Here is a 20,607-nt window from a genome sequence, read left to right as displayed (position 1 = left end):
TCAGGTATGGACAGAACTTTAAAAGTTTCACCTTAACAGTTCATACAATTTTTGTGGTATGGCCTACACTAGTCCCAGTTCTTTAAAAAGACACGTAGAGAGGGAAAAAGAAAACTAAAATCAAAATAAAATGAAATCAAAACAAAAACCCATAGTCCCCACTCAAAAATCAGAAGTGTAAAACATACAAACCTAAAATCTTTGACGTCTGCGTCAATCCCATTCTGCACTGGTAAACCATTGGTCTTGTCCATCACATCACCCTCCTCCTTCAAATCTCCTAGCTTATCTCCATCAAACGTACCCTTGTTCTTCTTTTCACCTTTGTCGTTTTCATCACTGTCTGCATCCCTTGGGCCCTGTTTAAAAAATAGCTTCAGCTTCACTAATCATCATCAACTAATAATATCGGGCAACCACCATGGACACCGGACTACACTAGATGCTAATTAGAACAGGATAGTATCCATGACCTTTCAAGACATTACAATCTAATTAACAGACAACACAGAGGCAGGAACACTGCAGAAAGTCTTGCCAAATGGGGGAGACAGACATACATTTATGTTACAGAGTTTAGGACAGTCTTATCATGCCCAATGTCCCACCACCCCATTTTTTTTCCTTTCTACCCAAAGCCCAACCACAACTTTGTATTTCTTAGTTCCATTTCTCTACTCTAAAATCTAACTCTCTAGAATAGCACGGTTCCTAATAATCCCCAGGAATTATAGCTAATATTATACTTGGGAAGTATTAAGCCTACAAAATGAATTTCCTACTTCTATTGCCTATGTAAACTCCTCCCTTACTTCTGAATATTGAATTAAGTGTGATCTAACATCATTCCAATTCAATTACTCTATACCCTTCATGTTGGAATATATGCCCTGCCAATTTGAACCATCACCACCCCAATTCCACCCAATGTCTCACTGCTTACTGAAACAATAAATCACTAATCATCCTTAACTTGAATTTTTAAAATCCTTCAAAACATGTTAAATCTAACTAAAATTCTTTCACAAAGAGTACTCTAAGTGTTTAGTTGTCATCCACTGCCGGTCCATACATACCAAGGATTACATGGGAGCATATTAAGGCAAATCATCGATACAACAGAGTTTATCTCTGAAGTACTTCAAACTAAAAAGACTGAAAGACTGAACCTAAATGGACTGATGCGGTGCAAAGCACACCGATGTCCTGTTTTTTAAAGAAATTAAGTCTGTCTCCTCTTACCAACAATCTAAGTTAAGACATGGACTTTTAAAGCAAATGTGTCTTGATTTTCAGAATGAAAAGAAGGTTTAGTATAGTGACTTGACATGGTATAGCAAGCTGTGCAAAACCTTACCCAAGGGTTAAATAATTTTTGCTTTTGTAAGACGAGAGAGAGGAAAGTAATCTTGCCTGTCTCCATCACTGACTTCTGATTTAAGAAAGAAACAAACAGACCTAGACCAAAAGAAAGCTCCTGGTAAAAGGTAAGATCCAATCAAAAGATGATGAGAACTACCGCTCAGCATCTCCAGTCACCACAACCAAATTTCAGTGGGGAAGGTGGGGACCACAAATGGAAGATAAAGCAGCAGACACAGCTGTGAATGGGTAGGCCTGCAAACACAAAATAAAAAGATGCTCTTAAAGTAGTTCTTAGCTACCCTGACACCGGAAGACTAGACACAGGGACACTTGACAATTTTAGACCTTTCAACAACCAATTCAAAGCCCATTTTGCTTTTAAAACCACCCTCTACTCAAAAGTAACACAGAAAAAGAAAGACTTCATGGCTAATACGAATAAAGGAATATAGACCAGAAGGAATTCAGAAAGGATATACCACTTAGTTTCATGTAGCAGCAAGATCGTAAACTATAGTTTTGGCAGCAAATGAGATGTAACTTTCACATGTTCAAAGTGTAACACTGATACTAGTTCGAAGAGTAAATGAGAGCTAATTAAGCATGACACTGAGATCCCAAGCCAGACAAAGTATCACAGGATTCTAAAGACAGAAAGAGCTTTCAAAATGTCCAGAAATAAAGGTATGCTCCCTCTTCCTGCAAAGGTAAAACTGACAGAAGCTATGTAGTAAGTAATTTTCATATCCCCAACACTGAAGTTCAAAACATAAGATAAAGAAAACAAAGAAAAAAAGTCCTGCAAAACTGAACTGCTAAAATAAGGATCTTCCCATTCTATTTATCATCAGGTAAGTGTTCAAGAGATGGTAATGAACAAGTCCACCTGAATTAGATACCACTAACATCAATAATTTTTAAAGGTATTTTAGGACTATCCCACCAACACATTTAAATAATCTTCCACAAATCTACAAATCAAGTCACTGGCTCAGGAGCGGCAGGCAGTTCAGTTCCAATTTCTCACGAGGAGTTCAAACAGTCTACAGGAAAAAAATGGTAAGGAAATGCAATAAAGCAGCAGTAGGAATTTTCACCAAGCAAATAATCTGGGTACAGAAGAGGCTCACTCACCAAATCAACATTTTTCATGATCCTTTCTCAGTGACCCTTCACAAGGGCTTGCTGAGAAGCTGCTCCCCCTGTAAGCCAACTGCCCTGACCTGAACACTTAGTCACCGATATCTACTTTCTCAATTATACTGCCAAGGGCTAGATTTTCAAAGATGTCCCTGGGATGGGCTGGTTTTTGTCCATGTTATACAGTCTATTTACATAAAATAGTTACCTAGTTTTCTACTCCGACTAGGCTATTAATGCCTCAGCAAAACACACAACAGGCAGGATGACTTCCATACCTGACTTGGATGGGTTATAGGGGATATTTCTATTAGGCAAAAAGTCATGAAGATGAACATTTATGACGTGTAAACTTTTCTGTACATGGGTCATAAAAAGTTTTAACAAATTCAGTAAATCAACAAAAGCACTAAATTAAACCAGTTGACATGAAGTCTGATTTATGAATGATACCAAGAGCACAAGTGGGAAGCTAGCCTGTCAAAAGTCTGCTATTAAAAGAGAATATAGAATACAGAGTTGGGGATCATAAAAATGGTCTCTTGGAAATCTGAGGCCCCTAGTGACAGAGTAAGACTATATTTGGGCTGTTCTGTTTTATGGAGTTGTAAAGTTTTAATGTTTAAGGTAACGTATTCTTTTAGGAAAATACTAACCCAGATTGCACAGAACCTACAGTCTATCTCAACTGTTAACACTTACTGGACTTTGGACAGGTCATTAAACCTGAGTCTGAGTTGTCTTATCTATAAAACAGGGATCATTTTGTTTAAAACAGAGTAGTTGTAAACATCAATGAAATGATGTATATGTAAAAGTTTATTATAAAGTAAAAAACACTGTGTACAAGTATGACACTAGTGAAAACTATGCACTGGGAGAGTGTTTCTTATGTAACATTGTGATATTAACATTAAAAATGAAGGCTCCCATTAAGTGGTTTAACTCAAATAAAAAGTGTTCAGCCAACCGGCCCTCTCAGATACACTGTCCTTTGCACAGTGCAGTGGCTCTATGGTTGGTATCAAACATCACAATCTTTTAAAAATTTGCAAGTGACTGGGCTTTCTCGAGAGATTCTAATTTAACTTGTCTGCAGAAGTTCCCACAAACCTAAGTTTTTCTTCCAATAAGCACTCACAGTTGAGAACCACTATGTGTATGTTAAGTCGCTTCAGTCATGTCCGACTCTTTGCGACCCTGTGGACTGTAGCCCGCCAGGCTCCTCTGTCCATGGGGTTCTCCAGGCAAGAATACTGGAGTGGGTTGCCATGCCCTCCTCCAGGGGATCGTACCCACCCAGGGATCAAACCCGAGTCTCTTATGTCTCCTGCACTGGCAAGCAGGTTCTTTATCACCAGCGCCACCTGGGTAGCCCAAGAACCACTAAAATTAAGTCCAAATAAGCATCCTAGAGACAGGAGTTACATTTTTCTTTTTTGTCACATATTGCCCAGTGCAAATTAATACTAAAAAGCCTATTAACTAAATGAAATAAAAAACAAAGGTGGATTAATAGCATCCTCCTGTTTTAGGCTCTCTCTAGATGAATTTCAATTCAAAACTGTAATCCAAACATAGCCCTCAGACAGTGCTCAAAATGCAAGAAGCCAAGCCCACTCAAAATCCCTAGAGTAGGGCCAAGGAGTGTTCTTGAGAGATCAGATGACAGACCGTAACATTAGAATATGTTCTGTTGCCTCATATCGAAGAACTGAGAGAAGAGCTGAAACCTATGTACTACGGACATCAGAGTCATTCAGTCTAGATCACTTTTCTCATAAGTTTCATCTTTCTAAAAAAGGGAATGAATGTATCAGGGAATATTAATTTGGAATGAAGTCAGAGAAATGAGAACTTAATTTTTCCTGTTACTGCAGAGATTTTACCTCAAAGCTCCATGTGGCAGAAGTCATAGTCAATAAGATAAGTAATTTTTATTTTTTCTCAAAGGACTATTTGTGTATTTGCTTGATAAACCAGTCCAAAAACTAAAATATTGGTTTCCCTGTGTACACTTCTCAATTTTTCACAAAATGCCATCCAAAACCAAAATGTTAACTTTCCTTAAAGTTCAGCAGTTTTGGCTTCACTAGTAATAAAGAAATTTCAAATATCTAAAAAAATGAGTAAAAGTTTGAAATTACTAGCCATGAATTACTTTTAAATTAATATATTAAATATGATACTATTGTGAGAAACTAATAAACAGGACAGTGGAGCATATACTATGGCTAAAAGATGTGAAATTAGAACACTGAATTCAGCTCCCACTGCTTCCCTTCTAAACCCCATTCTCCTCACTGACAAATTTTCATAGGGACAACATCTACTTCAAAGGATTGTTTCAGGTATTTAAACAAGGCAATTCATGACTGTGCAATTCCTTTTAAAAGATTCTTAAAAATATTTTATCCAATTTTGCCCACTACCTTTCTCAGACTCAACCAGTCTCACTCACCTCTACTACCCCTGAAGCTTCAAACTTGCTTGATACCTTATGTTTCCCCCCCTGGAAAGACTATGGCTTTCATCATTAACCCCTCTGTCCCAGTAACTTTTCTGAAATATCCATACACAATCAAGCCACCAACTATTGTGTGTGTGTGTGTGTGTGTGTGTGTGTGTGTGAGAGAGAGAGAGAGAGAGAGAGAGAGAGAGAGAGAGAGAGACAGAGAGTCAGTCATCTTTGACTCTTCACAACCCTAGGGACTGCAGCCCATTAGTCTCCTCTGTCAATGGGATTTCCCAGGCAAGAATACTGGAGTGGGTTACCATTTCCTCCTCCAAGAGATCTTCCCAACCCAGGGATCAAACCCATGTCTCCTGTGTTGGCAGGCAGATTCTTTAATGTTGAGCCACCAGAGAAGCTCCACCACTTATTATTACATTTCATCAAATCTGAGGCACCATCAATTTATAAGACATATCATCTTATGTGTTGCAAAGAAGGAAACACTGGCAATTAAAACATATCCAATTTCAAAATGAACAGAAGTTGGGAGGTATGCAATTTAAAAACAGTGGAGCATGGAATATACCATGCACTGTGTATATGACACCCAATTCCTGGTGTGCAAAAAGTAAGAAAAGTGTTCCCCTCTGTTGTATTACCACCAAACCCAGCAGGAAAAAGAGATGAAAACCATAAAAGGTTTTCTGAAAGTTGCATGGCTTTTTTTTTTTTTTTTTAACTTTTTATTTAGTCAGTGTCTAAAATTTTGTCTAAAAGCTTGACATTGCAAAGCAGAGCACAAAGATTTCTTGTTCAAGGGAAGCTCAAGTCTGAAGGGGCTCCATCCTGAGATAAAAGTTTCTGAATTGAAATCTTCCAATAAAACTATATTATCAGTATTTATGATACTTAAATTGTATATAAATCATCTGTGGGTTGTATAAATCAACTTGCAGACCTTGATTCAATAGTCTGGAGTTGAATCTTAGAGTTGTCATTTCTAATAAGCTCCCAGATGCCAATAATGCTACTGGCCCAAGGACTACGTAGCCCAAGATTTTATAAGACTTACAAAGTATTTTCATATATTATATACTACATAGCCATATGAATAAGACTTTCTGCAAATGAAGAAATCAAGGTCCAGTTAAGACTCAAGTCCCTGCATTACATTACACGAAGTTTTTAAACAAAATCTACTGAAACAACACTGACTGCCTGAAACAAATGCACTGGAAACTTGAAAAGCAAGTTATCAAGTTTTGTGATCTAAGTGAATTGCTATGAGTGTGCACGTAACCTCCAGGTCAGAAAGCAGCCAGTCTCTACAAACAAGCAGAAAGGTCTTCCCAATATATATGTTTTTTTTTTTTTCTAAAAATCTTTCCACCCAATGCCTAAAAACATAGTAAATACATAAGACTTTATAACCACCCAAAACCATGCTTTGTTTTATTTCAGGGTGTTTGAGCGGGCAGGTAAGGGGATGTCTTTAACCCAGGAATAAAGGAAATAAATCAAATTTAAAAACCTGACTCTGACTTAACTGGTATTCTGAATTTTCCCATTATTCTGAAAACTGCTACCCTGAAGTTTCTGATTCATACTTGGAATACTACCAAAAACTTTCAGTGGGTGCTGAGAACAAAACAATGCTGTTGGATTCTTATCATCAGCATGCAAGCACTCTTATCACAAAAGCCAAAATGACTGAGTCCATTTTTATATTCTAAATGAACTTAAGAAAGGCTCAGGAAAGCTAGACAGGGTTAAATACCTTCATTCAAGCTTTAACCATAAAACAACTTTACTGAAAATGGAAAACCAAAGTGATTACTTTAGTTCTAAACCCCTTTAACTGAGCAGTTCATTAGAGTCTGGTACTTGATTTGAGGTGTACATTCATTATGCCATTAGGGATGATGTTTTTAGCTCTTGGGGGTTTAAAATGGAGCTTCTCTGAGGCTAACCAGGAGAAATGCTGGTATGATCACCTAAAAAGAAAAACATCTGAATGCTCTAATCCGTAAACCACCAATGACTACTCTTTAGAAAAACTATATACTGAAAGCAGATATTCTGTCTTCCTTGGTCTCTGAACTCAGCACTCTAAAAGACAAAATAGATTTTTTCTGAAAAATAAAAAAAGGCTCACCTCTTTCCAGATGTATGCATACCATGACAACCAGAAAGTGATTCAGGTTTCCATGACCAGAGCTGTGGTCAAATGTCACCTTAACCAACAGACAGACAGCAAAACCAAGAGAGGCACAAGATCAGCAGGAAACAACCAAAAAGCTGATAAAGCAGGTCACTGATCCCAGTTCTCCATCCACTATAAGATTAGATGTGCCAAAGTGATGGACTGATGTCACTGGTCAGTCTTCCTGTATCACTATTTAGGTGCAACTCAAGTCAAAATACAGGATACTGTTTCATTACACACAACCTTCCTTCTGAGAAACTGGAATACAGATTTGGAGAATTTTCATTTATCTTTATGCAAACTTCAGAAACTCAGTAAAGCAGATGCTTTTTAGAGAATTCAATTTTCTGACCTCTATCTTGAGGTCTTAGCTTCCCCTGGTAACAATACTACAAAAGAGCTAGAAATCACCTATCTCTCAAGACAAGTAAGGATAGAAGCCACCTTTACAAAATCAAATAAAGATATGGAATACAAAAGACACATCTTCATCATAGATTAACTAATGAAATAATTGTTTAAAAAGGAAAAAATAATAAATCGGCCACAGTGTTTTACCTTTCTCCTACTTCTAATTATTTTTCTGCTTCCTACAAACTTCAAGGCTTCCCTCATAACTCAGTTGGTAAAGAATCCACCTGCAATGCAGGAGGCCCCGGTTTGATTCCCGGGTCGGGAAGATCCCCTGGAGAAGGGACAGGCTTCCACTGGATAGTGGATACCCACTCCAGTATTCTTGGGCTTCCCTTGTGGCTCAGCTGGTAAAGAATCCACCTGCAATGCAGGAGACCTGGGTTCAATCCCTGGGTTGAGAAGGGAAAAGCTACCCACTCCAGTATTCTGGCCTGGAGAATTCCATCGACTTTACAGTCCACGGGGTCGCAAAGAGTTGAAGATGACTCAGTGACTTTCACTTTCACAAACTTCACAGTAACCCAGGCACATGTCTGGTGGCTAATGCTCAAGACTTAGAAGCTGTCCAAAAAAAAAAAGAAGCTGTCCACACATGATAGAGAATTCACGGCAAGAATCTCAGAGGTTCCAGTGCACCACAGTAATGACTTAGCTATGACTTTTCTCCTAAGTAAATACCTAAAAGTTATAGGCAGAAGTAGTGCTTCCCTGATGGCTCAGTGGTGAAGAATCCACCTGCCAATGCAAGAGACTTGCAGGAGATGTGGGTTCAATCCCTGAGTCGGAAAGACTCCCTAGAGAAGGAAATGGCTACCCACGCCAGTATTCTTGCCTGGAAAATCCCATGGACAGAGAAGCCTGGCAGGCTACAGTCCATGGGGTTGAAGAAGAGTCAGATACAACTTACCAACTAAACCACAACATAGGCAGAAGTTAGAAGGCGGCACTTCCTCTGAGCAAAGTGTACTCAAGATGAGCAAAGTGTGAGAGGTAAGAAAAAGAGGTGAGCTGGAGATAAGTTGAAAGAAGGGAAGAAGTAACACCCTTCTTCCCATGAGACAACATGCAAATGATCATTTTGCCTGATCTCATTGCTCACATCCAAAGGGTAGATCTGTTCTTCCCAAAAACCCTCTTAGGAAGGTTCAAATGCAAGCAGTATTTTCCAATCTGACCTATGAACCACTGAACCTATGTCTCTGCAGGGTTAAAAGACCCAGAAATTAATTGGGTCAACTTTGGAACAGCTAGTATGCAAGAATCAAGACAAAAGCCCCAGTTTGGTCCCTTGCTCTTCCTAAATGTTATAAAAATGAATGAGCCTGTTCTGGCTTAATTCCTCAAACCAAACTTCTAGATGTAAAGCTGGGAGAAATTCAAACCAGCCTCTTAAATAAGCTCATTTCACTCCCCCTGCCCCACTCTTTTTTTTCTTTTTTGGTAGAATCAAAAGCTCCAGCCACATGTCAAGTGTCAATGTTCACTGAAGCATTACCTTTGACATGAGTAGAATAAAGTTAACTCCAGGTGGATTCTGCTTACCTTGGAGGCCACCTGTTAACATTTTCCTAACAACCAAGTCAGCAACCATTCATTTAGTGTCCACTAACATGTTGTTGACACTAAATTAGTTTCAAGTGGAACTGGGAAAATAGAACCAAGCCTTGGATACCTAGCAACAGATGTCTAATGATAAAAATACTAACAATAAATGCTACTAAGATAATAGAATGCAAGACAGTTATAAAGGTAAAATTATTAATATGATTTGCGGAAAAGGAGGTCTCTTAAAATGACTGCCAACAGAAGCATTAGCCCCAAAAAACTTCAGGGAGACAGTGCTTTGAAAAGGTACAAATTATGTTGAGTCAAGGAAGAAAGAGTTAGGGTGCCTTTTGTGATCTTCCTACCTATGACCTGGAATATGAAACCAGTCAAAGAACACAAAATGAGGAAGATTCAAACAGAAATGCATCTTAAGACTTTTAGATCTGTAAAGTCAATGCTTATAAGAAAGAACTAGTCTGGAGAAAGGCTATCGAAGATGCTTGAGGAAGACTACTTAAGACTTAAAAAGGGAAGAGGCTACAGAGATGCTGCTTTGGCTAGAATTTAGCATCAGAGAAGTCAATGGTGATGAATCTGAAAAAATATGCAACACAGAATTAACAGAACTTCTGTTTTCCTGATAGACTGGGTATGAGAAGCAAAGTTATTCAAAGAGGGCCAATGATCATTTCATAATTAAAGCTTAGCTAGCAAAAACAAGAATGAACCCACGTTATCCGATCCATTCTAAGGACCCTCAGGTATTGGCAAATCACTGCTCTCAGATCTACTCCCTACTGACATCCGCCTTCAGCTTCGTGTTAATTCCTTCTCTTTTTGTGTGTTTTCTGGAGGACCGATGAACTGAGACCTAGGTTTCAGTTCTTACCTCACATTACTATAAATGAGTCCCAAAAAAACATCCTTTCTCTATTTTTAAAAAGTTTAGTCATATCTCCTGCTGTGTTTGCTGAGATCTAATTGCAATAAAAGTGTTGTTAAAAACTCTGCGATTAGTGCTGTGAATATCTAAGGAAACTAAACAGGCATGTTTTTCTTTAGGGGGAAGGGGAAAGAGAGAGAGAGATAGGAACAAGTTCCTCAAGCCAACTTACAAATCCTCCTTTTCTTAGACAGGAATCGCCCGGGGATGAGCTCAATACATACTCCACCATGCTAACGCCTAGTCCCCCACTCTCCGACCGTGGGGACAGTACAGAATTGACCTCACTGTTCACATGGAAACTCTGACCAGGTCTTCTCTGCACCATGATTGGCTGGGAAACTGAATGATCTACAAAAAAGATACACAAGCATGATACAGTGCAGCCAGAGGCTCAAACAAATTACGAGCGATGTCTCATGGATAAACCAATGACTGGGAATCAGGAAACCTGCCATGGTAAATTGAGCCAAAATGTCCTACTATGTTTTCCCTAAGTATAATATTCTACATAAGCTAATGAAACAGAACACACCCTTCATATATCCAGGACAGCAATACAGTAGTTCACATAACTGGTTTATCTAGCTAAGTGGACAAATTAATGTTTACCCCTTTCAAGTAGCAGAATTCTTTTTAATATATTTTATTAGTAATGTCACTAAAAGTAAATGTGAGTTTACTGCCCTTTTTAAAATAACAACATAATCTGATCTTTTCTGATGACCACGGTCATCTGAGGTTCCATTCTTACACTGCGCTGCAACACAGCACATCGGCTTTTGAATGTTCTGACTCCTTCCTCCCCATCATCTGTCATTTCTTTCTGCTGTCAGTGTGGCTGCCTCTTCAAGTTCTCCCCGTCTCTCTCTTCAGGGGTAGTCAGTCAGAAACGCATCCATGCCCAGTGACTTATTTGGCCCCAACCACATTTTTAGATAGAGCACCCCATACACAGTACACAGGGGCAATGGGAGGAGAAAGAAACATGAACTTCAAATGGCAGGCATGGATTTTCCAATTTCGAGTATGCTGACAGCAGTACAGAACAAGAAGTTGTAGCTGAAATTACAGTCATTTCAACTAAGACCATTCCTCTGTGGCTAGCACTTCAGCAAAAAATATTGAAGATTTGATTTTGCATTAATTATGTTTTAATAAATTACATCATATAAGCTCCTTCATGGCAATTATACTACAGGACAGGACACTGCTTGACATGCTTATGTCACTGATGTAAAATTCATGACTTGCCAATTGCTGAGGAAAGGAGCTCTAAGACAGGCATAAATCACAGTACAGATGCTAGATCTAGATTACCTGATGTTCCCCAGGCACTGTCTCGCCATTGATCACCCAGGAATATTCCTTTTGGTCCATCTTTGCTGGATTCATCTGTTTCCCAAAACTTTTTACCTGGCAAGAGCTGCTGCAAATTAAAAATAATAGATGCTTTTAAAGAATTCATAAAGGATGAAAGTACAGCAGTCAACACTTTCTTTTAGACAAGGGTACTGAAGATGCTCACGTGCCCTGAAGGTCTTTAATTACAGTGTTCTGACTCTGCCGACTGTCCTCAGAGCACTACTTTATCTTTCGTAAAAGTCACAAAGAGGCCTAATGCAAGCAGGGCTACAGATCAACCCATCACAATAGAGGCTCAGCTTAAACATCTGGAATTATTCACTTAATCTATGCCAAGATTTTTAAGGAGGGAGGGAGGGGGACTCACATTAGACCTATCAGCTAACTGCTCACTAAGAAGATTCTTACTGAAAAAGAAAAGTACCTACAACTATTGAAAAGGCTACTTCTGCCTACATTTACACTAACTGACCCTACAAAGTTACTCAAGCTTGGGCATTAACTCAGACGCCAGCTATGGAACACTAGAGGCAAAATTTACCTCCTTCATACACAGAGATTCTGTTTAAGCAAAACATTTTCAATACCACAAAGAAAAAATTAAAACTAACAAAAATCAACAAAAAAACCACTTCCTAACCACAACATTAACCTATTCCAAGATTTTGGAAAGACAGATCAGTTATTCCCCCATTACTGGAAGGGAAATTAAAATCTCCTAACCTCAGTTAATCTTAAGAATACTTAGTAATGCCATTAAAGTGACTTCACAAAACACTCCATACTTCCTAGAAATGCAGGCATCACTAGCTTTAAATCAGCTTCAACCAAAGAAATGCAAACCACCCTTCAAGCAAAACACAGTACAGTTCTGCACATGATCGAAGCATCAGTGGCCCAAGCTGCAAAGTAAATTTCCACTACTATCCCATTATGCTTCATCAGCTTTATTCACTAATGAAACGTCCCTCTTATTTATTCTATGTTTTCACTTCAGCTACTGCTAGTCAGACAAGAAACTCAGAAGTTTGAGATAATACTTCAGCACTGCTTTTGAGCATAAAGAACACACCTGAAGAGTTGAATTTCTCAGAGGAAGAGAATAGAAAAGCAGAGAGTACAAAACATTTGCTCTCCTCCTTGATGATTTAGGTTTTACCTTTCCTATGTATAACCAATAACCCAACGATAAGGAGAAACAGCTCAACTGGGCTCTCACTAAAACGCATCTCAGCTTTCCAATCCAACTTCTGGGTTTCTCAGCATCAATTTATTTGAGTTCTATGAAACTATATGGTAGACATGGGTTACTACCTGAACCAAAGTAGTTTCCCACTTATTTTTCAGGCCCTAACATTGTTTCCTGGTCCAACAAGGTCATGAAAAAAAGACCTATGTTGGTCAGACATTTAATTGCACAGATGCACTGGTTTACTTGATGATGAGCAGTCATAAGCAGTGCCTCTAGGGTTCATTCTCTCAAAGAAACAAGGACATAGCTTGTCTGTTAACTTGAAGGACAATGAGGACAGGTGGGAGCAAGAGCCCAGACCACAGCTAAGCAATGGAGGCAGGAAGTCCTAGACTAAACAACTTTGATGTGTCCTAGGGCAAAATGCAGGACTTCCCTGGGCCTCATTTTCTTTATACTAATGAAGGAGATATTTTTCAGGATGCTGTGATGATTAGAGATATTGTAGATATGCACCTAATACAATGTCCACCACAAAGGATGTTCTCAATAAATGTATTCAGTGGCATTACACCAAGGCAAAACAGCTGTAAACCGCAGAAGGGACAGTGAAAATTAACGTGCACTATTCACGCACAACTCAAGAATTCTCGTTTTAAACTTCTCTTTCTTCTCTTAATTTCAAAAATGCCCTCTCATAAGACTACAAATAGAAACAGAATTTCTTTCCCTGTTGGTTAGATCTTCCTCCTTTATTTCGTATGGAGTGTGGGCAAACAAGAGTCTGCATCAACTTCTCTGTGCACCAAAAGAACATCAGCACAAGGGACACTTCATCAGTCGGTTAACTTCAGTCTTACATATTGGAAAGACAGCAAAGGTGATTAAATACATTCATTATACTGCTCATCCCTCTCGACACAAATCTGGAAATCTTTACTCAAAACTCAAGCTTCTCTAAGCATCAGCCTCCATGTGCAAACATAGTCTTTCCATAATTTGTCAAACTGCTTACTGAAAGCAGCAGCCCTGAACTCAAGGCTTCAAAAGTGACTTCTACGACCCTGCCTTCTTTCACTGCAGCTTGCCAGGTCGTTATAACATGCAGTGCCAGTAAAAGCAGGTCCACATAAAGCCAGCCATTTTCAGGTCAACTTCTCTCAAAAGGAAACAATAATACAAGAAACTTGTAGAAAGGTACTAAAAAGCAGAGACTGTATTTCAAAGTGGTAATAGATGCAACAAATCTCAAAGGGATACAGTTGCCCCTTGGTATTCATGCAGGGCTGGTTCCAGGAGCCTCCTTGGATACCAAAATTCTCAGATGCTCAAGTCCTTTATATAAAATGATGTAGTACAATGCACACAATGTGTACATATTAAAAAATTCAAGACTACAGTCAGATACTAATGGTGTCTCCCACCATGAACAGTATCTATAAATATAAATCCTGAAGAGGTGCTAGGAGCAGTCCCAAAAGTACTAAAACCCCGTACGATCTGGCAAAGTAGCCAAGAAGATCAATTAACTTATTACTAATAAAAATGGCAGGGAATGAAAAGGAAAGTCTGTAAGAGATAAAGAAAAAGAAAGCAGCAGAGGAAGGCAATAACAAGTCAATTCTCCTAAAGTCTCTGCCTCTAGGTAATCAATCCCTCATGTAACTCCCCCTCTTCCTTTGACTGTGGGCTGAATCTAGTGACTTGCTCCTAAGCAACATACAAAGCAAAAATGACTGGAGTGTTGCTTTCAAGACTTAAGAACTGACTTCTATCTTGTTTCTGCTCCTCTCTCACCCTAGTTTTAACAAAACTAGCTGCTATATTGTGAGCTGCCCAATAGAGAGACACATATGGCAAGGAACCAAGAGAGGTCACTGGACATCAATTTGTTAGGGACCGAGGTCCTCAGTCTAACAATCTACAAGAAACTTGATCCTAATATCAATCACGTGAGTGAGCCTGGAAGCAGTTCCTTCCCCAGTTGGGACTTTGAGATGACTGTAGCCCCAGCTGGGGCTGAAATCTTGACTGCAGCTTGTCAGGGACCCTGAAATAGAGAATCTTGCAAAGTCATGACTGGGATCCTGTTTTGAGCCACTAAATTTTGGGGTAATTTAGTAAGCAGCAATAGATAACTAATATAGCCGTGAATATACACTAGGGTTTTCTTACATTTAAAATATCTTTAAGATTTTGTTTTCAAGAAGCAAGTCTTGTTCTACTTCTAATATTTGTTAATTTTGAAAAAATTTCATCTGTTTCACTTGTCTTATAGCCCTTCTGTAATAAAAAGAAAAAATTACTGGTTTTCTTAAATTCTGCAAAATTAAATGGATTTAGATACGTTAAGCTTACTGAGAATTAGTAGCAATCACAAAACCAGGAGTCATCTAAGATACTGTTTGAACCTGATCATACTAAAAGGAGCTGTAATCTACTGAATATAAAACAAAGTGATAATGAGTATCCAATTATTTCAAATTAAGATCCAAGCCCTTTAAAGATTAACATCATCCATAAGTAAGTGAAGTCGCTCAGTCGTGACCGACTCTTTGCGACCCCATGGACTGCTGCCCACCAGGCTCCTCCATCCAAGGAATTTTCTAGGCAAGAGTACTGGAGTGGGTTGCCATTTCCTTCTCCAGGGGATCTTCCGGACCCAGGGATCAAACCCGGGTCTTCCGCATTGCAGGCAGACGCCGTCTGAGCCACCAGGGAATCCCCAACATCATCCATAGCACAGGCTAAAGCATCCAGGTTCACCAACCTGCAGACCTTCCCTTCTTGCTGCCATTATTCAGTCACTAAGTTGTATCCTTTGAGACCACATGGATTGAAGCATGCCAGGCTGTCCTCCACTATCTCCCAGTTTGCTCAGATTTATATCCATTAATTCCTGTCCATTAAAACTTCACATAAGCCACACCTAAATTCAATCACCAAACATTCAAATGCAAATAGTTTATGAAAAAGATGGTTACTGCTTACCCCATCAAGAACTTGAAAATAAAGATTGCTCTCTGACAGGAACAAAGAACAGATCACAGCAGAAGTTTACAGAATTCAATTTAAAGAAAGATTAAGCAGTAAGAGGATTAAAAGATTTGACAATTCTAAAGGAAGATAAGGGAATTGGGAATTGGTCCAACAAAAGAAAAGGAGAGCCAGGGAGTCAGATGAAGAAGGCAGTATTGTCCAGTACCCAAGTTTAGGGAGAGCCAATAGGATGCACAGACAAGTCTGTCCTTATAAAAGCAATTACCGCATCAGACTAGACAGCAGTGTGGGTACAGTAGCCACTAAAAACATCCAAGTTCCCTGGCTCAGACTCTGCTTACCAAGCAAACTTCTTAAGAGAACTTTCTTTCCGCCTACAGCCAAACATGCTGATCCAATGAGAACTGCTCTCTCTCTTTATAAATTAGTAAACAGCATTTTCGTTTTCATACACTCATCTCTTGCAGTTCTAGTTAGTACAGGTCAGTTCTATAATCCAATCAGCTCTAAATTAGTACATCCCCTTTAAGACATACAAATTGAGAACCAGGGCTTGGGAGGCCCTACCATCTGACAACAGCAAGGCAACAGGCCTTGTACTCTTCCCTGTACAGTCCCATTACGTGGGATTCCTAACTGCCCCTCCAACAGTATCTGTTCTTCAGTCTTAAGAAGAAAAACACATACACTATTTAATACCAGCTTGAACTACAGGTTTGTAAAAGAAAAGACTTAAGAAGAGTAAAGAAATCAAGTAAGCTTATCCATGAAGCTCCTCAAGAAGAAAGTAGAAACCAAGCACCACTGGTTTATAAGCAATGTCAGCTACTTGGGAAACCTCTATAAATTTTGTTTGGAAACACTTAAAAAAAAAAAAAAAGACAACACACAAAGCTACACTTGCACAATCGACCATCACATTAACCCCTACCAACACCCCTTTAAACAAGTGTTCTAAAAGGCTAAGAACATCAAAAACCTTCAGGCTTCTTATTTTAAGAAGTAATATCGTGGGTAAAGCACACACAACTACTCTGAAATCATTTTTAAAACCAGACAAATAAAACTGTCTTCATGTTCCAACTGTGTTGAATTTACTCATCTAGGTCTCAGTTTTCTCACTGATAAAATGAACTGTTACAAGCACTGAATGTTATAGCATGTAACAACGCAAAACTCAAGAGTAACCAGTCAGAGTTATCTGTTAATATTATTTAATAACAAAATAGAAACCAAGAGACTTCACACTACTAATGGCAAAGCCAGTGAGATACTCCTGTGTATACAACTCACAAAAGTGAGCACATCACCCAGCCCACTTCAGTGTAAATCCCGTAAAATTAAGAGCCCTAACAAAAACACTGCGAGAAGAACCATGATCACAGCTTTGCAGAAACTAAGAGGCAAGCTGATTATTAAGGACTGGATGTGTTTGACCATACCACCACTAATACCTGAACAGATAGAAACTCCATTAAGTATGCTGTACTCAAGAGGAATAAAATAGGTAACTACTTACACACTCAACATAAGGTACACAGAGCTATCTCTCAAAGCAAAAATTTGGCTTCTTAAAGAGTACAGGGATGCTACAGCCCCAAAGGCATGACCAGGTTTGATCATCTCATGTGGCAATGCAAACTTCCCACATGAGCTTAGTTTCACTGGAATGTGGCCAATACAGGAATCAAATACCTGACATTTTAACTAGCTGGTAAGATATAGCCCCCTCCAAAATTTTTAATCTCTTGGTAAATATCCTCATTACATTAAAAGAATTTGACATCAACTCAGAGAAAGGGCCACTCCGCACTAACGGCAGTAAAGTACTACTATTGGTAAACCAATAGCTCTGACTGTGATAACTGTGTAATTTTCAGAAAACCATTCTCAAAAATATTAATGCCCTACGGGGTTTCCTGGCCCTTCATACCACAGAGGGTTGTTGGGAAATGCAGTGAGATAGTTCATAACACTTTCTATTATACACATAAAGCCTTATTACTGAAGTTTTAACACAAAACGGCTTACATATAAAAGAATAAAGCAATATCCTTTACAAGGCATAAAGAAAAAGCCTTGTACATATATCCATTCACTGTTAGGACAATTCTTTTGGAAAGGATTGTACATTAGGAGTCATGTTCATCTCCTACATTGTTGGTGGAAATGTAAATTGATGCAGCCACTATGGAAAACAATATGAAGCTTTCTTTAAAAACTAGAGTTGTCATATGACCCAGCAATTCCACTCCTGGGCATATATCCAAACAAAACGGGGCATAATCCAAAAAGACACATGCACCCCTATGTTCATAAGCACCACTATCATGGAAACAGCCAAGTCATGGAAACAACCTAAATGTCCATAAAGAAGCTGTGATATATACATTCAATGAAAAGAGTAAAATCATACTACCTGCAGCAAAATAGATGGGCCTCGAGATAACCATACTAAATGAAGTCAGAAAAAGAACGATAAATACCATATATGTTATCATTTATATGTGGAATCTAAATACGGTAAAAATGAACATATCTATCAAACTACAGACTTACTGATACAGAGAACAGCTGTGTGGTTGCCAAGAATTGAGGCGAAGGTGGGAAAGTAAAGGGTTGGGAGTTTGGGATCAGCAGATGCAAACTGTTACACACATAGGATGGATAAACAACAAGGTCCTACTGTATAGCACAGGGAACTATATTCAATATCCTGTGATAAACCATAATGGAAAAGAACACGAAAAAGAGTATGGGTACATGTGAGACTGAACCAGTTTGCTGTTCAGCAGAAATTAACACACAACACTGTAAATCAACTACACTTCAATAAAATTTTTTTAAATAATTAAAAATTTAAAAGCTAGGTTAAAAAAAAGTCATGTTCATTCCTGAGTTTATCAACACTAAATAATTCAAAGGGGTGTGGGGAAGCTTCACATTCAAAGAATAAAAGCAAAACAGCTGGGAGCAAATTAAATGTTCAATAAGGTACAGCTGTATACAACAATGTAATGTACGCTCACCCAAAATAGCTATCATGACTGTATGTAGTATTTATAAAATAACTTTAAATTTTAAAAGCAAAATACAAAATCATACATGTAAAGATTGCTTCTCTTCATGGACCCTTCCCTTTTGGATCAAGATTGGAAAGAAAAATAAAAGCTGAAATAGATGTTTGTTGATGTAGTGGGATTATGGATGACTTGTTATAATATACATTTTTATTATGATTTAGAACTGATTTTTAATAAAAACTGAGATAGTGGTACAGAATTCACTACAAATAAATAAGGCATTTTCTCTTAGCAGATACATTTCGCTACAACATAATTTCAATGTGACCAAAGTTAGAGGGAATTTTAAGAAAGCTCAGACCACATGCTTCAAATATTTTTAAGCAAGCAGACAGTAACTTCCAGTCCACTTTGAAAACTGTAGCTTAAATACAGAAAGTTGAAAATGTTCAATGGTTAATCACAGGCTTAATCTTTGGTTTAAAAAAACCAAAGAATATGGTGGTTTTGCTTTCGAGTTTAAGGAATATGATCCTCTAAATTCTCACTTCTCACTTATATATATACTAATTAAGGAAGTGTTCTGCCATCAGTTACTCAATACTTCTATGCAAAGATTATTTTTTAATGTTTATAAACATTTTTGCAGTTTCATTTTATTCAAGTCATTAAAAATTATTGAAAAAAATCAATGTTTGCTATAACTTTTTCCCACATTTCACTACAAGGCAGCATCATAATCTGCTGCTGTTAATTCACTTCAGTCGTGTCAGACTCTGTGCAACCCCATAGATGGCAGCCCACCAGGCTCCGTCATCCCTGGGATTCTCCAGCCAAGAACACTAGAGCGGTTGCCATTTCTTTCTCCAATGCATGAAAAGGAAGTCGCTCAGTCGTGTTGGACTCTTCATGACCCCATGGGCTGCAGCCTACCATGCTCCTCTGTCCATGGGATTTTCCAGGCAAGAGTACTGAAGTGGGGGTGCCACTGCCTTCTCCGATCATAATCTGACATCTAGCAATTCCTACTTAAAATTTTTAGCCTATATGGCAAGATGACTACTAGTGAAAACAAATTTCCATATTAATGGTCTCATAACTAAACATCTTTGTTTAACCAATCTAATATATTCCTTTTAAGAAAAGAAAAAAAAGTTTAATTTTTTTGCATAATTATAACTGCAGTATATAAAATTAACAGATTTTTAAAAATATTTTTCTGGGGTTATTAAACTCTTATCATAATAAGCACTGCTAATAGTTGTATCTAATGTCCTTTAATAACACTTCCACAACTAATGATGAAGTTACACGAATCACTTAGGCCTGGCCAATATGTGGTAATTTGATGTTCTCTCTCCTATCTAGAAAACCAGTACTGCTTTTCTGACTCCTGAAAAAAATAAAAGGTTTAGCATCTGAAGTACTTACAGATTTCAAAAAGTAAACTATTACTTGAACTTACACTGAAATGCACAAACCACAGAAGCCACTACTGGAAGTAACAAAAATAGTAAAATAAATAACAAAAAGTCTTTGCCTTGAAGGAAAGATTACAAACCTACCAGGAATCAAAGTGATACAGTTACAAAGCATTTCAAAGTAAGCACACTAACTAGTGTGATGCAGACTGTTAAACCTCACAACCTACAGAGATGAAGAAAGAACCTGGCACAGGATGGTCAAGGAACGCCTTAAAGGAGGGAGGAGTAGAAAGCGGAAGAGCAAAGGTAGAATTGAAAGCAAGTGGGGCAAGTTGCTGTCGTTCAATAGCTAAGCTGTGTCTGACTCTGTGCAACCCTATGAATCATAGACGTCAGGCTTCTCTGTCCTGGTGCCCACCAATAAAAAAGAAACCTGGCCACCAACTAGAGGGGCAGTAAGGAGAGGGGGACAAAAGAACAATGAGCTAGCTGCCAGTGAGGCTTAGTGGAGCACTGAAGAGCTGGGCTCTAA

General features: G+C 38.4%; 1 protein-coding gene across 9 annotated transcripts in view; it reads right to left on the bottom strand.

Annotated features, from left to right (window-relative positions):
* Positions 1 to 20,607, bottom strand: part of PUM1 (pumilio RNA binding family member 1) — a 124,356-nt gene that overhangs the window by 58,829 nt on the left and 44,920 nt on the right. For 6 of the 9 annotated variants that reach the window (XM_068969001.1, XM_068969004.1, XM_068969007.1 and 3 more), the window contains exons 4-6: positions 11,392 to 11,500; positions 10,244 to 10,422; positions 193 to 359 (exon numbers count right to left, since the gene is read on the bottom strand). In XM_068969001.1, the coding sequence (XP_068825102.1) occupies positions 193 to 359; positions 10,244 to 10,422; positions 11,392 to 11,500 (455 nt within the window). The remainder of the gene's footprint in view (positions 1 to 192; positions 360 to 10,243; positions 10,423 to 11,391; positions 11,501 to 20,607) is intronic. The other 3 variants (XM_068969008.1, XM_068969009.1, XM_068969003.1) reach the window with 2 other exon arrangements.

The sequence above is a fragment of the Capricornis sumatraensis genome, chromosome 3 (assembly GCF_032405125.1).
Source record: "Capricornis sumatraensis isolate serow.1 chromosome 3, serow.2, whole genome shotgun sequence".
In the NCBI taxonomy this organism is placed as follows: Eukaryota; Metazoa; Chordata; class Mammalia; order Artiodactyla; family Bovidae; genus Capricornis; species Capricornis sumatraensis.
The sequence above is the reverse complement of the archived record's forward strand: the minus strand, read 5'-3'. Positions and strand labels throughout refer to the sequence as shown.